General features: G+C 34.2%; 1 protein-coding gene across 4 annotated transcripts; it reads right to left on the minus strand.

The window, feature by feature from the left end:
• On the minus strand, positions 1 to 11,566 carry fsd1l (fibronectin type III and SPRY domain containing 1-like). Of its 4 annotated transcripts, none has more exons than XM_076078281.1 (14): positions 11,104 to 11,566; positions 9,856 to 9,873; positions 7,852 to 7,947; positions 7,609 to 7,740; positions 7,173 to 7,274; positions 6,966 to 6,988; positions 6,460 to 6,581; positions 4,409 to 4,642; positions 3,909 to 4,007; positions 3,478 to 3,607; positions 2,566 to 2,654; positions 2,052 to 2,306; positions 1,520 to 1,608; positions 1 to 1,180 (listed from the first exon to the last, which is right to left on the minus strand). In XM_076078281.1, exons 2-14 carry the CDS (start codon positions 9,871 to 9,873, stop codon positions 1,079 to 1,081), a joined length of 1,491 nt encoding a protein of 496 aa, XP_075934396.1. In that variant the 5' UTR covers positions 11,104 to 11,566; the 3' UTR covers positions 1 to 1,078. The 4 variants fall into 4 exon arrangements, with proteins under 4 accessions (XP_075934396.1, XP_075934397.1, XP_075934395.1 ...); XM_076078282.1 differs by having other exon boundaries at positions 11,096 to 11,566; XM_076078280.1 differs by having other exon boundaries at positions 2,566 to 2,651; positions 9,856 to 11,566.
• Between the last annotated feature and the right edge of the window lie 1,332 nt (positions 11,567 to 12,898).

Below are 12,898 nucleotides of genomic sequence, written 5' to 3' on the forward strand. Positions count from 1 at the left end.
TCGTTTGTGAGAAAAAGTCAAAGTGAACCTCTGAAACATTTTTCCACATGTTTTAAACTTTATTTCATTTTTTCACAGTTAATCAAAATGTTCGATACAAAACATTTGAATCAGAGCTGATTTCAGATGTGACAAACATGATGAATCAATAAATATAAACCATTTTAATGATTAGATTTTCAGTATAAATGAGCTCTGACTCCAGGTCCGATATTTTCATTTATTAAAAACTGAAAATAAATTTAATCCTGATTCTCAACATCAAGTGAAAAGACAAGAAAAATCTATAAAAGTGCAATTTGAAAATGTATTTTCAAAATAAAAGTCAGTCATTTGGTCAAAGTACCAGAAAGTTCTATCATAACCTTCAAAATAAAAGCCAGTAGGAATGCACAACACTAAATTGAATCAAGTATTTCATAATAAAAGTCTTTCACACAAAGTCAACATAGAACTTCCTCATTAACATCAACATAAATCACAGCTTGTTACAGCCTTCAAAATAAAAGCCAGAGGGAATAGGCCTTTTTTCTGATGCTATCTTCAAAATAAATGTCTGAAATATAAAAACAATACGTTTACTATTGAAAGCCGGTGAGGTGTTTACTGTCTCCTCTTTCCTCCCGTTTGATGTTTTAATAAAGTCTTATATCACAAGTTGATGTTTATAAACACTGTTTGCAAACAGCAGTCGGCACTTGTGATCTTTGTTTTTTCTATTTTACAAAATCAGTCAAAATAAAAGCCCAAGCTAACAGACAAAGTTAGTACATCTTCAAAATAAAAGCACTCAAACTAAAACTATGGCTTTAGGTCCAGACTGTCAAAACAGAGCAGATAACAATAATCAATATATCTTCTAAATTCATTAAAAGTCTTTAAATATCACATTTATTTTATATTTCCAGATCATATTTGATAAAGACAACAATTCACAAGTATTTTCTATATATATATATATGTAATATATTATTATTTGTGGTATAAATTAAAATGAATAAATACAAATGTATAAAATGAATAAATTAATGATAATTATCAAAAATAAAACAAAAACAGGAGATAAGAGAAAGTCGATCTACTGCGACAGGTTGCTGAGGCTCTGATTGGTGGAGAGGAAATTACCCATGAAGCTCGGCACCTGCAGGCCCGTTGTTATGGTGATACCACCGCACCAAACCTGCAACACAGTTTTACTACAGTCAGTACTGCGATTCGATGAGGACAAGTGCTGGAGGATGTAGTAATACTGCAGTGTGGTGTAGTACTGACAGTGAAGGTTTTTAGGATGTAGTATTACTGCAGTAGTATTACTGTAGTGTGGGGTAGTACTGCATTGAAAGACAGGATGATGTAGTATTACTACAGTAGTATTGCTACAGTGTGGTGTAGTACTGAATGTGAAGGCAAGGTTGGTGTAGTATTACTACAGTGTAGTGTATTATTACTACAGTAGTATTGCTACAGTGTGATGTAGTATTACTACAGTAGTATTGCTACATTGTGGTGTAGTACTGACTGTGAAGGCGGGGATCAGCGGTTGGCTGAACTTTGTTTTGAAGGAGTGAAGGAGACGATGTCGATCAACATCGATAAACGATAAATCACCTGAAACACAAAGAGAGAAACACATCAGGTGATAAAAAAGATTTTCAGTTCAAATGAGCTCTAAATCTAGGTCCGATATTTTTTTTGTTTTTTTTAAACTGAAAATAAATTTCATCCTGATTCTCAATATCAAAAATCTATAAAAGGTACAATTTTCAAAATTATTTTCAAAATAAAAGTCAGTAATTTGCTCAAACTGACAGAAAGTTCTATCATAACCTTCAAAATAAATGCCAGTAGTAATACACAACACTAAATCTAATCAAGTCTTTCATAATAAAAGTCTTTCCCACAAACTCAACCTAGAACTTCCTCATTAATGTAAAATAACTGAAAATGTTCAAATACTTTTAGTGGTACTAAAATACTTTGGTAATATATGTGTGTTGAATTGTCAGATAATGTAGTTAAAGAAGTTGAAGTTTGAACTCTTTTGTCGGTACCGTTGTCGTAGTCGCAGTAGATTCCGATTCGCTGAGGCAGCGGCCAATCGAGCGCCTTCGCTTTGTTGTTGTGCTTCGCAGCGAGCGAGCTTTGCAGCCATTGGCTGGCGTGGAGACACCACGAACCAGCACTTTTCCCTAACTGGTCAAAGCGGCCCAGACTGGCCCGATAGGCCACGCCCACGCTGAACGACTTCCAGTCAGTGAGAGGGCGGAGCTCCCAGTAGTGACAGCTGCCGGCCATCTCCTGGTCACCTAGGAGACGGAAAGAGATCGAAGGTAATTTTGAACAAGTAGAAAACATTTAAGAATTTAAATACGAAATATTTATAAAATAATGTTGCAACCTTCAAAATAAAAGTCTGTATTTAGATTTAACAATCGGTGTCTTTGTTATAACTGTCAAAATAAAAGCAAGTGCTAAGTCAACAACACTGAAACTTCTAAAAGACATAATGTACAACATGTATTAGCATTAGTTGTAGTATCGATATGAGGTATTAGTGTGAAGTACCCAGTACTGTGTACGACTCTCCAGCGAATCGGTCGCGTCCTGATCGACTTCCTGCCGTTTTATTGGGTGACGGTGTGGCGCTTCTGCTGCTAATTAAATAAAAATAAACTAGAAGTTAGAAGTTAAAAGACTTAAAATCCCTTAAAACCTCCCAGATAGTAAAAGTAGGAAAACAACGAGGTGAAACAGCCAATGAGGTCGTGCCAAAGCGATGATGCAGCAGAGAAAAAGATGAAAAAATGTGAAGAAAACAACACGGAATATAACTTTAAACTGATTAAAAAGACGCATAATTGTAATATTGTACTAAATATAAGTACTTTGCTTTAAAATAGACATATTTTAACAAAATATACGCAAGTAGAAAATATCAAATATATGATACTTTTAGTGAAAACAGTTTATCTTTTATATAAAGTCCTGATATACATTTCTGAAAATTAAAAATGTAATATCTTTAACATTTTAATTAACAAAATAAAAACATACTTTTCTATAAGTTGAACCTGCTTGAATAATAAAAACAAAATACAAACATACAGTTTAAAAATGTGACACAATTCAAAAAAACAAACAGATCTAAAGATTTGATTGAAACTGTAAACGCTGATGTGACGTCAGCAGTGATGTGATTGGCCGCATGAAGTGAGAAATGGCGGATGCGGAAAAATGATTGGTGACACAGCGGTTGCTAGGCAACCTGTCAGCGATGACAAGTCTCTACCTGAGCGAGTCGGAGAGCACGACGTACGGAGACTGAAGAGGGACAAAAAGGTCAAAACACAAACAAACACAGCAGCAGAAGAAGAAACAACTCAAGATTAAAGCGAGCCAAAAGCTAAATTAACTCTAAATGGACTTTGTGGAGAGATTTTTAATAACACGACTTCATCGGTGACACGTTTCCCTCACCTGCTCTTATTCTCTTTCCCTCTCAGCCGGGGGTCGTGGCCTTTCACCCCCTGAGGCTCCCAGGTCACAGAGTCGCCCTGAACCTTCAGCTCAGCGTGAGCCGTCACCGCATCGAAGCCAAAGTTATACGCTGCAATAAAACAAGTAGAAGAAGAAGTTATACGCTGTGATAAAACAAGAAAAATAGGTACCTTCACAATAAATAAAATGCCTCCTTAATTATAATGAAAACAGAACATGTATGACGAGCGTTTCAGTAAAAATAAACCAACTAACAAAATGAAGCAAAAACAGCAACATAAATATATAAATTCATAATGTTGGATTTTAAGAACAATATCTCTCATTCTGTCTTCATGTCTGTCGCTCCCTCATGAAAAAACAGAAACATGTGTCCACTCGTCCACTCGTCCACTCAATCATGTGATCACCTCTGGTTTCCATGGCAACGGGCTCAGAGAACTCGCCGGCTGCAGTTTTGTTTCTCGCTCGAACTCGAACGACGACGAAGCGAGAGTCAAACTTCAGACCTGAAACAGAATAATAATAATAAAATAATAAAACGTTATGAAAAATAAATATAAAAAATTAAATATCTTATTTTTTTATAATAAACTAATTTTAAGTAATTTAACATCTTATTTTCATCATAAACTAATTGAAAATAATTAAATATTTTGTTTATTATAATAAATTATTTTCAAATAATGAAACATTTTATTTTCATAATAAACCTATTAAAACTATTATATTTTCTCTACTCAACTCTTTTTAAATGATTAAACATTTGTTTTTTTAAATAAACTAATTTGAAAGGCTAGCAGCTCTGTGAGGCTACATGCTACCATGAGGTAGCTAGTACAATGTTTGTCATCTTAGTTTAGTGTTAGCATGCTAACATTAGCTAGTTAGCAGTAAACACACAAAGTACCTGAAATGGTGACGTGTGTCTCTCTGATGTCGTGGATTTTGTCCCAGCATGCCTCTCCTGCGGCTCTCAGCGAGCTGTCGCGGTTTGTTTTTCGATATTCAAGTTCGTAGCGTTCGATTCTTCCGCCGACACCCTCGCCATCGCTGTCAGCCTTACCGGCAGATTGCCAGGCAACCGTGACTGTGTTATCACGGACAACGCAGCTGGAGACGTCGATCTCTGGAGCTCTGGGTACTGTAAACAATAAAGATACTGTAAACAATAGATACTGTAAACAATAAAGATACTGTAAACAATAAAGATACTGTAAACAATAGATACTGTAAACAACAAAGATACTGTAAACAACAAAGATACTGTAAACAATAGATACTGTAAACAAAAGATACTGTAAACAATAAAGATACTGTAAACAACAAAGATACTGTAAACAATAGATACTGTAAACAATAAAGACACTGTAAACAAAAGACACTGTAAACAATAAAGATACTGTAACCAATAGATACTGTAAACAATAAAGATACTGTAAACAACAAAGATACTGTAAACAATAGATACTGTAAACAATAGATACTATTAACAAAATATACTGTGAACAACAAAGATACATTAAACAATTAAGATACTTTTAAACAACGAAGATACTGTGAACAATAAAGATACATTAAACAAGAAAGATACTTTTAAACAACAAAGATACTGTGAACAACAAAGATACATTAAACAATAAAGATACGTTTTAACAACAAAGATACTGTGAACAACAAAGATACATTAAACAATAAAGATACTTTTAAACAACAAAGATACTGTGAACAATAAAGATACTGTAAACAATAGAGATATTATAAACAATACAGATATTATACACAACAAAGATACATTGAACAATAAAGATACTGTAAACAATAAAGATACATTCAACAATATAGATACTGTAAACAATAGATACTGTAAACAACAAAGATACTGTGAACAATAAAGATACTGTAAACAATAAAGATATTATAAACAATACAGATATTATACACAACAAAGATACATTAAACAATAAAGATACTGTGAACAATAGATACTGTACACAATAAAGATACTGTAAACAATAAAGATATTATAAACAATACAGATATTATACACAACAAAGATACATTAAACAATAAAGATACTGTAAACAATAGATACTGTAAACAATAAAGATACTGTAAACAATAAAGATACATTAAACAATAAAGATACTTTTAAACAACAAAGATACTGTGAACAATAAAGATACTGTAAACAATAAAGAAATTATAAACAATACAGATATTATACACAACAAAGATACATTAAACAATAAAGATACTGTGAACAATAGATACTGTACACAATATAGACACTGTAAACAATAAAGAAATTATAAACAATACAGATATTATACACAACAAAGATACATTAAACAATAAAGATACTGTAAACAATAGATACTGTAAACAATAAAGATACTTTTAAACAACAAAGATACTGTGAACAATAAAGATACTGTAAACAATAAAGATATTATAAACAATACAGATATTATATACAACAAAGATACATTAAACAATAACGATACTGTGAACAATAAAGATACTGTAAACAATAAAGATATTATAAACAATACAGATATTATACACAACAAAGATACATTAAACAATAAAGATACTGTGAACAATAATGATAGTGTAAACTATACAAAGATACTGTAAACCTTACAGTAGCGGAAGAATCAAACGTTACAAACTCGAATACCGAAAAACAAACCGGGACAGCTCGCTGAGAGCTGCAGGAGAGGCATGCTGGGAAAAAATCCATGACATCGGAGAGACACACGTCACCATCTCATTAATGTATAATATTAAACTACCACCAAAAATGAACAAAAATTTGACAAGACAAGAAAAAAAATGTTAATAATAAACTGACAAATATAAACAAATGTAGCAAAACAAAACATAAAACACAAACCACAGAAAAGAAGAAGAAGAAGAAGAAGAAGAAGAAGAAGAAGAAGAAGAGCTGTGACTCACCTGGCAGGAAGTGAAGTCGTTGAAGCCCCGCCCTCTCGGAGCTGAAGTCAACAGTAAATTGCAACATGTTCTCCGACGCCACCGGACGAGTCGTCAGCCGGAACGCTGGAGCCATGGTTACCCTGGAAACAGGGGGGGGGGGGGGGGGGTTACTGTGCTTCATTTATAACTCTGAACTTTGATTGGTTGCAGTGTGTTAATGTTAGAATAGAAATCAACGAAGAATTAAAAACTAATTTCATTAAGTAAACAAAACAACATTACATTTAATTAAAACCAAATTCAACAAAAACAACAAATAACAAATATAAATGAACATAAACAAGTGACAACTGAACAATGACAGTAAACTGGATGAATATAAATCTAGAAACTAATAATAAAACGTGTCATTCAATATAGATAATTTACATAAATAAATTAATCACACTAACTCATGTTCATATTAAGTAAAATATTTGATATTATATCAATATGCTCGTATCATATTCAAACAGTGAACAAACCTTTCTTTGATTTGTTTTGCAGCCTGAAAAAGAAAACAGACAAAACAAACTTTAAATATTTATTGTTAAAAGTAATTTCAAAGTTAGTAGCTGTTTAATGTTTGTCTTAATGTATAGTTACATTAATCATTATTTTAGGCGACTAATAAACTGGAAGGTTTTAATAATAAAAGGTGATTTTATTTCTTCTTCATCTTCTCATACTACCTTTAGGAATTCTTCTTCATTGGTGATCGTCAGAGTCTGATTTGCGAACTCGAGCAGTTCTTCACACGACAGCAGAGCGGACTTCCCCTCCGATATCTGCTTCTGAAAAAATCAAACCAAAAATACTTTTTTTAAAGTATACATGAAAGGAAAGAAAATAAAAAGAAAGTATGTTGGCATACATTTTTATTTTTTTTAAGTAAAAAAGTATATGGGGATACATTTTTTTTAGTATTATCAAACTGTTCATCAACTTTGAGGCAAAAAACAAAATTTAAATTTAAATATTAGAAACTGTGAGGAATAAAGCCGAAAATCAAAACTGTGTTGAAGCAAAGAAAAATAGAGGTTTTAAAAATATATAATGAAAAATAGAACAAAAACACAACAGGAAGAAAGAAGTTTATAAAACAAAACAAAAAAATTGCATCTTTACGTGAAGCTCCGCCTCTTTCCTCTGCTTCGCCTCTTTAATTACATCACGAAGCGCCGCCCCCTTCTCCTCCAGGGCGGAGTTTAGCTGTTCGAGCTCCGCCTCCAGCTCTGACATCACCTTACATGACTCCTCCTGATTGGATGGACAAAGTTTACTTTAGTTATGTCTTTTTCATTTTAGATCATTCCCCCTCTCCTCTCTAAATCCCTCCCTTTACTCCATTTTAGCCAATCAGCTGCTGACCTGGAGTCCCGTCAGTGTGTTGTCGACTGTTTCCAGGAAAGTTTGGAGCTCTTCATTCTTATTGGCTAACGTGCTGATGATCCTGCACAGAGCTTCCTGTTCAACAAACAAAACACTTTTTAAAACATAAAAACAACACTTAAGTAGGTTTTTTAACAGTTTTCTACATGTGGTGCAGTGTTTTACAGATTAGCATGTGGTGCAGTGTTTTAACAGATTAGCATGTGATGCAGTAGGTTTACAGATTAGCATGTGATGCAGTAGTTTAACAGATTAGCATGTGATGCAGTAGTTTAACAGATTAGCATGTGATGCAGTAGGTTTACAGATTAACATGTGATGCAGTGATTTTACAGATTAGCATGTGATGCAGTAGTTTTACAGATTAGCATGTGATGCAGTAGGTTTACAGATTAGCATGTGATGCAGTAGTTTAACAGATTAGCATGTGATGAAGTAGTTTAACAGATTAGCATGTGATGCAGTAGTTTAACAGATTAGCATGTGATGCAGTAGTTTAACAGATTAGCAAGTGATGCAGTAGGTTTACAGATTAACATGTGATGCAGTGATTTTACAGATTAGCATGTGATGCAGTAGGTTTACAGATTAGCATGTGATGCAGTAGGTTTACAGATTAGCATGTGATGCAGTAGTTTAACAGATTAGCATGTGATGCAGTAGTTTAACAGATTAGCATGTGATGCAGTAGGTTTACAGATTAACATGTGATGCAGTGATTTTACAGATTAGCATGTGATGCAGTAGGTTTACAGATTAGCATGTGATGCAGTAGTTTAACAGATTAGCATGTGATGCAGTAGTTTAACAGATTAGCATGTGATGCAGTAGGTTTACAGATTAACATGTGATGCAGTGATTTTACAGATTAGCATGTGATGCAGTAGGTTTACAGATTAGCATGTGATGCAGTAGTTTAACAGATTAGCATGTGATGAAGTAGTTTAACAGATTAGCATGTGATGCAGTAGGTTTACAGATTAACATGTGATGCAGTGATTTTACAGATTAGCATGTGATGCAGTAGTTTTACAGATTAGCATGTGATGCAGTAGGTTTACAGATTAACATGTGATGCAGTGATTTTACAGATTAGCATGTGATGAAGTAGTTTTACAGATTAGCATATGATGCAGTGGTTTTACAGATTAGCATGTGATGCAGTGTTTTAACAGATTAGCATGTGATGCAGTGGTTTTACAGATTAGCATGTGATGCAGTGGTTTTACAGATTAGCATGTGATGCAGTGGTTTTATAGTGCCACTGTAAAACTACTGCATCATCTGCTCCACTACAAATCTACTACATCACATGCTTGGCTGTAAACCCCCACTGCATCACCTGCACTGACCTACATGTCTACTGAAGCTTCCACTGCACACTGATGACTCAGAGAAGACGTTCAGTGTGAAAGCCTCTGGTTTAACCTATTGATCATCATCAGCATCAATCAGACCACAGTATCATGTTTTCGATCAGAGTACTGCAGGTAGTACAAGTATCACACACTACGTGTCCTTGTAGTATTGTGTTGCTACTGAACATTTAGAGGCAAGTCATAGAGGTTGAGTTACACCGACAGAGAGAGACAGATAGACAGACAGACAGAGAGAGAGAGGTCGAGTTACATAGAGAATGAACAGCGTCCAGTTACCTGAAGAGAGAAAAACACCTGAGCGTTTTTTTAAAGATAAAGTTTCAGAAGAAATAAAATAAAATCAGCTGATCGACGGTCCATTCACACTGATAGTGACTCTACCAGAGAGAGAGAGAGAGAGAGAGAGAGAGAGAGAGAGAGAGAGCGAGAGAGTCTTATCTGTAAATCCCTCATTCAAAGTGATACTGACTCGACCAGAGAGAGAGGGACTTTGGCTGCTAACAGCTAACAGCTAGCTAATCCTCTCTTTCTCTTCCTCCACGTCTTTCCTGTGTGTCAGCTGACGGATCAGATGTTATTGATCATCGATCGATCAGATTCTTACCTTCTGAGTGTCCATCATCTGAATGAGAGAGAGAGAGACAGGGAGAGAGGGGGAGGAAGGACGAAGACCGGAAGTGAAGTCAGACAACATCACAGCCTTGTTTCCGGTTTGCACTGTCAAAATAAGTCTACAGGCTATCCTGCACTGTAGACCCTCCACTGTAGATCCTCCACTGTAGACCCTCCACTGTAGATCCTCCACTGTAGACCCTCCACTGTAGACCCTCCACTGTAGATCCTCCACTGTAGACCCTCCACTGTAGATCCTCCACTGTAGACCCTCCACTGTAGATCCTGCACTGTAGACCCTCCACTGTAGACCCTCCACTGTAGATCCTGCACTGTAGACCCTCCACTGTAGACCCTCCACTGTTTACGTGTTGAACAAAATCTCATCAGTCCGATCGGCTGCAGCGTCCAATCACATGACTGATGAACAATGAGGGGGCGTGTCGGCCGTTAAAACACTTCCTGTAAGTCTGTTCTCGTGGCTCCTCAGAGATCCCTCCTCCCTCCTCCATCCTCGCTCCTCAGAGCTAAATAAGAGCTTTGGGACGGCCGTCAATATGGCGGCGCAGAACAACTTCCGGTTCGAGCGAGGAGCGAGGAAATGAGAATTAAGTCTTAGGCCAAATCCCAATGTCCCCCCTTACGGACTCACGGACTTTGAGGCGCGCTCCCGCGAAGTCCGTGAGGGTTTAGGGATGTCCCACTGTCAAATCATCAAGTGTTTGAGGCTCTAGCAGACATTTTGAGCCCTTTATGAACCCTTTCCGTAACTCAGTATGCTGACTTAGCCTAAGGGAATTACCCACAAATCATTGCAATGTGACGTTAAGCACGGGGTAACCAGTGGACGCATGAGACGTAAAGAAAAAGGTAAACAAAGAGGACTCACGTTTGTTCAGCCTGTCTTAATAAATTTACTCAGAAACATTAAGGGTTAAAGATGGAACAAAAAATAAACATGAAATCAGATATTTATTTATTTATTCATCAAATAGTAGATTTTGTCATTGAAGCTGTTTTGACAAAAACGAGTAAATAGATGATATGAAGTTACCTCATCTAGTGAGGAAAGAGCCTGAAGACGTTCACATCAGGGAGTACAAAGTATACAATAAATACACACAGTTATACATCATATTTCTTGTCGTTTTCATGGTAACGTGATATGTTGCAGCAAAGTGCTGTCCCGTTCATATTCACACCATCTCAAGCCCTCAGTCTCTCACACTCACCCACTCACCAGGTGACGTCAGTGAGTCCTTGAGGGTTCAGGGTTTGAGGGTTTAGGGGGGACATTGGGATTTGGCCTTATTTGTCATTTCCTCGATTCCGGTTGAACCGGTTTCAACCGGAAGCGATGCTCGCTTGAACCGGAAGTTGAAACCGGAAGCGATCCTCGCGATCCTCCCCCAAGACCCGTTTGAGAGGAGAACTTTGAGGAGAACCTTCAGGCCAAAGAGCTGATATCAGATCAGCCTGACCTCACGACCAGACAGCAGACTAGCAGCAAAGGGAAGCAGCACATGAAGCTTCTCTAGCTGAACACCAGACAGGTTTGGCTAGCTGGATGACGTCATGCTAATAAGTTATTTAGCTTTTTAAAACAACGGGGACAGATCCAGCACGGACAGTTAGGGAGTGAGGGACATGAAGCACCTGCTGAGACATGATATATAGTTATAAATACATCATTATATATGTGTGTGTGTGTGTTTTATATTATAGTGAATATTATTATATGATATATACAGTATATTATTATGATATATATATTATATTATACAGCATATTATTATATGATATATATATTATTATATTATACATCATATTATTATATGATATATATATTATATGATATATATATTATTATATTATACAGCATATTATATGATATATATATTATGTGATATATATATTATAATATTATACAGAATATTATTATATGATATATATATATATTATATTATACAGCATATTATATGATATATATATTATATTATACAGAATATTATTATATGATATATATATATATATTATATTATACAGCATATTATATGATATATATATTATTATATTATACAGAATATTATATGATATATATATTATTATATTATATAGCATATTATTATATATATATATATTATATTATACAGCATATTATATGATATATATATTATTATATTATACAGAATATTATATGATATATATATTATTATATTATACAGAATATTATTATATGATATATATATATTATATTATACAGCATATTATATGATATATATATTATTATATTATACAGAATATTATATGATATATATATTATTATATTATACAGCATATTATTATATGATATATATATTATGTGATATATATATTATATTATACAGCATATTATTATATGATATATATATTATGTGATATACATATTATATTATACAGCATATTATTATATATATATATATTATTATATTATACAGCATATTATTATATGATATATATATTATTATATTATACAGAATATTATTATATGATATATATATTATACTGAGACTATAATAAGATGTCCTGACGTGTTTATCAAAGTGTCATTTCTGCTTTTTTTCATGTTGGAATAAAGGTTAAATATTTAACTGTAAAGTAGTAATACGTGTTTGATACCTTCATGTTTTTGCATTAAATCATTCTGGGATGTTTGCTGAGACTGATTGATGAGGCTCAGCCCTACAGAGAACATGTTCCACCAGCTCCACTGGTCTATATATTTATAATATAAATATATACATTTTATATAAGTGTGCTGAGTAAATGTGACTCTCCTGTGGATTATAGTATTAAAGGATGATACAGACATCATCACATGACTTAATGTTAATTTGAGTTAGCTGCGTGTGATAGACTTGAACCTGCTGCGTATTATATATTATATGATACAATATATATATCATATAATATAACAGAGAAACTAAATAATCTCTCCAACAAACATGTTAAGACAATTAATCCGTCTCATTTTCTCAATCAAACAACCAGAGACG

This window comes from Anarhichas minor, unplaced genomic scaffold (assembly GCF_050575085.1).
Source record: "Anarhichas minor isolate MPS153535 unplaced genomic scaffold, ASM5057508v1 ptg000064l, whole genome shotgun sequence".
In the NCBI taxonomy this organism is placed as follows: domain Eukaryota; kingdom Metazoa; phylum Chordata; class Actinopteri; order Perciformes; family Anarhichadidae; genus Anarhichas; species Anarhichas minor.

What these genes read in the sequence shown, in the direction of transcription:
- fsd1l (XM_076078279.1), bottom strand. Translation starts at nt 9,945, where the DNA reads ATGTTGTCTGACTTCACTTCCGGTCTTCGTCCTTCCTCCCCCTCTCTC. An exon ending in ATGAAGAAGAATTCCTAAAG is followed by an intron (nt 6,989 to 7,172) that starts GTAGTATGAGAA and finishes TTTCTTTTTCAG; the next exon opens with GCTGCAAAACAAATCAAAGA. An exon ending in ACGACTTCACTTCCTGCCAG is followed by an intron (nt 4,643 to 6,459) that starts GTGAGTCACAGC and finishes TATTGTTTACAG; the next exon opens with TACCCAGAGCTCCAGAGATC.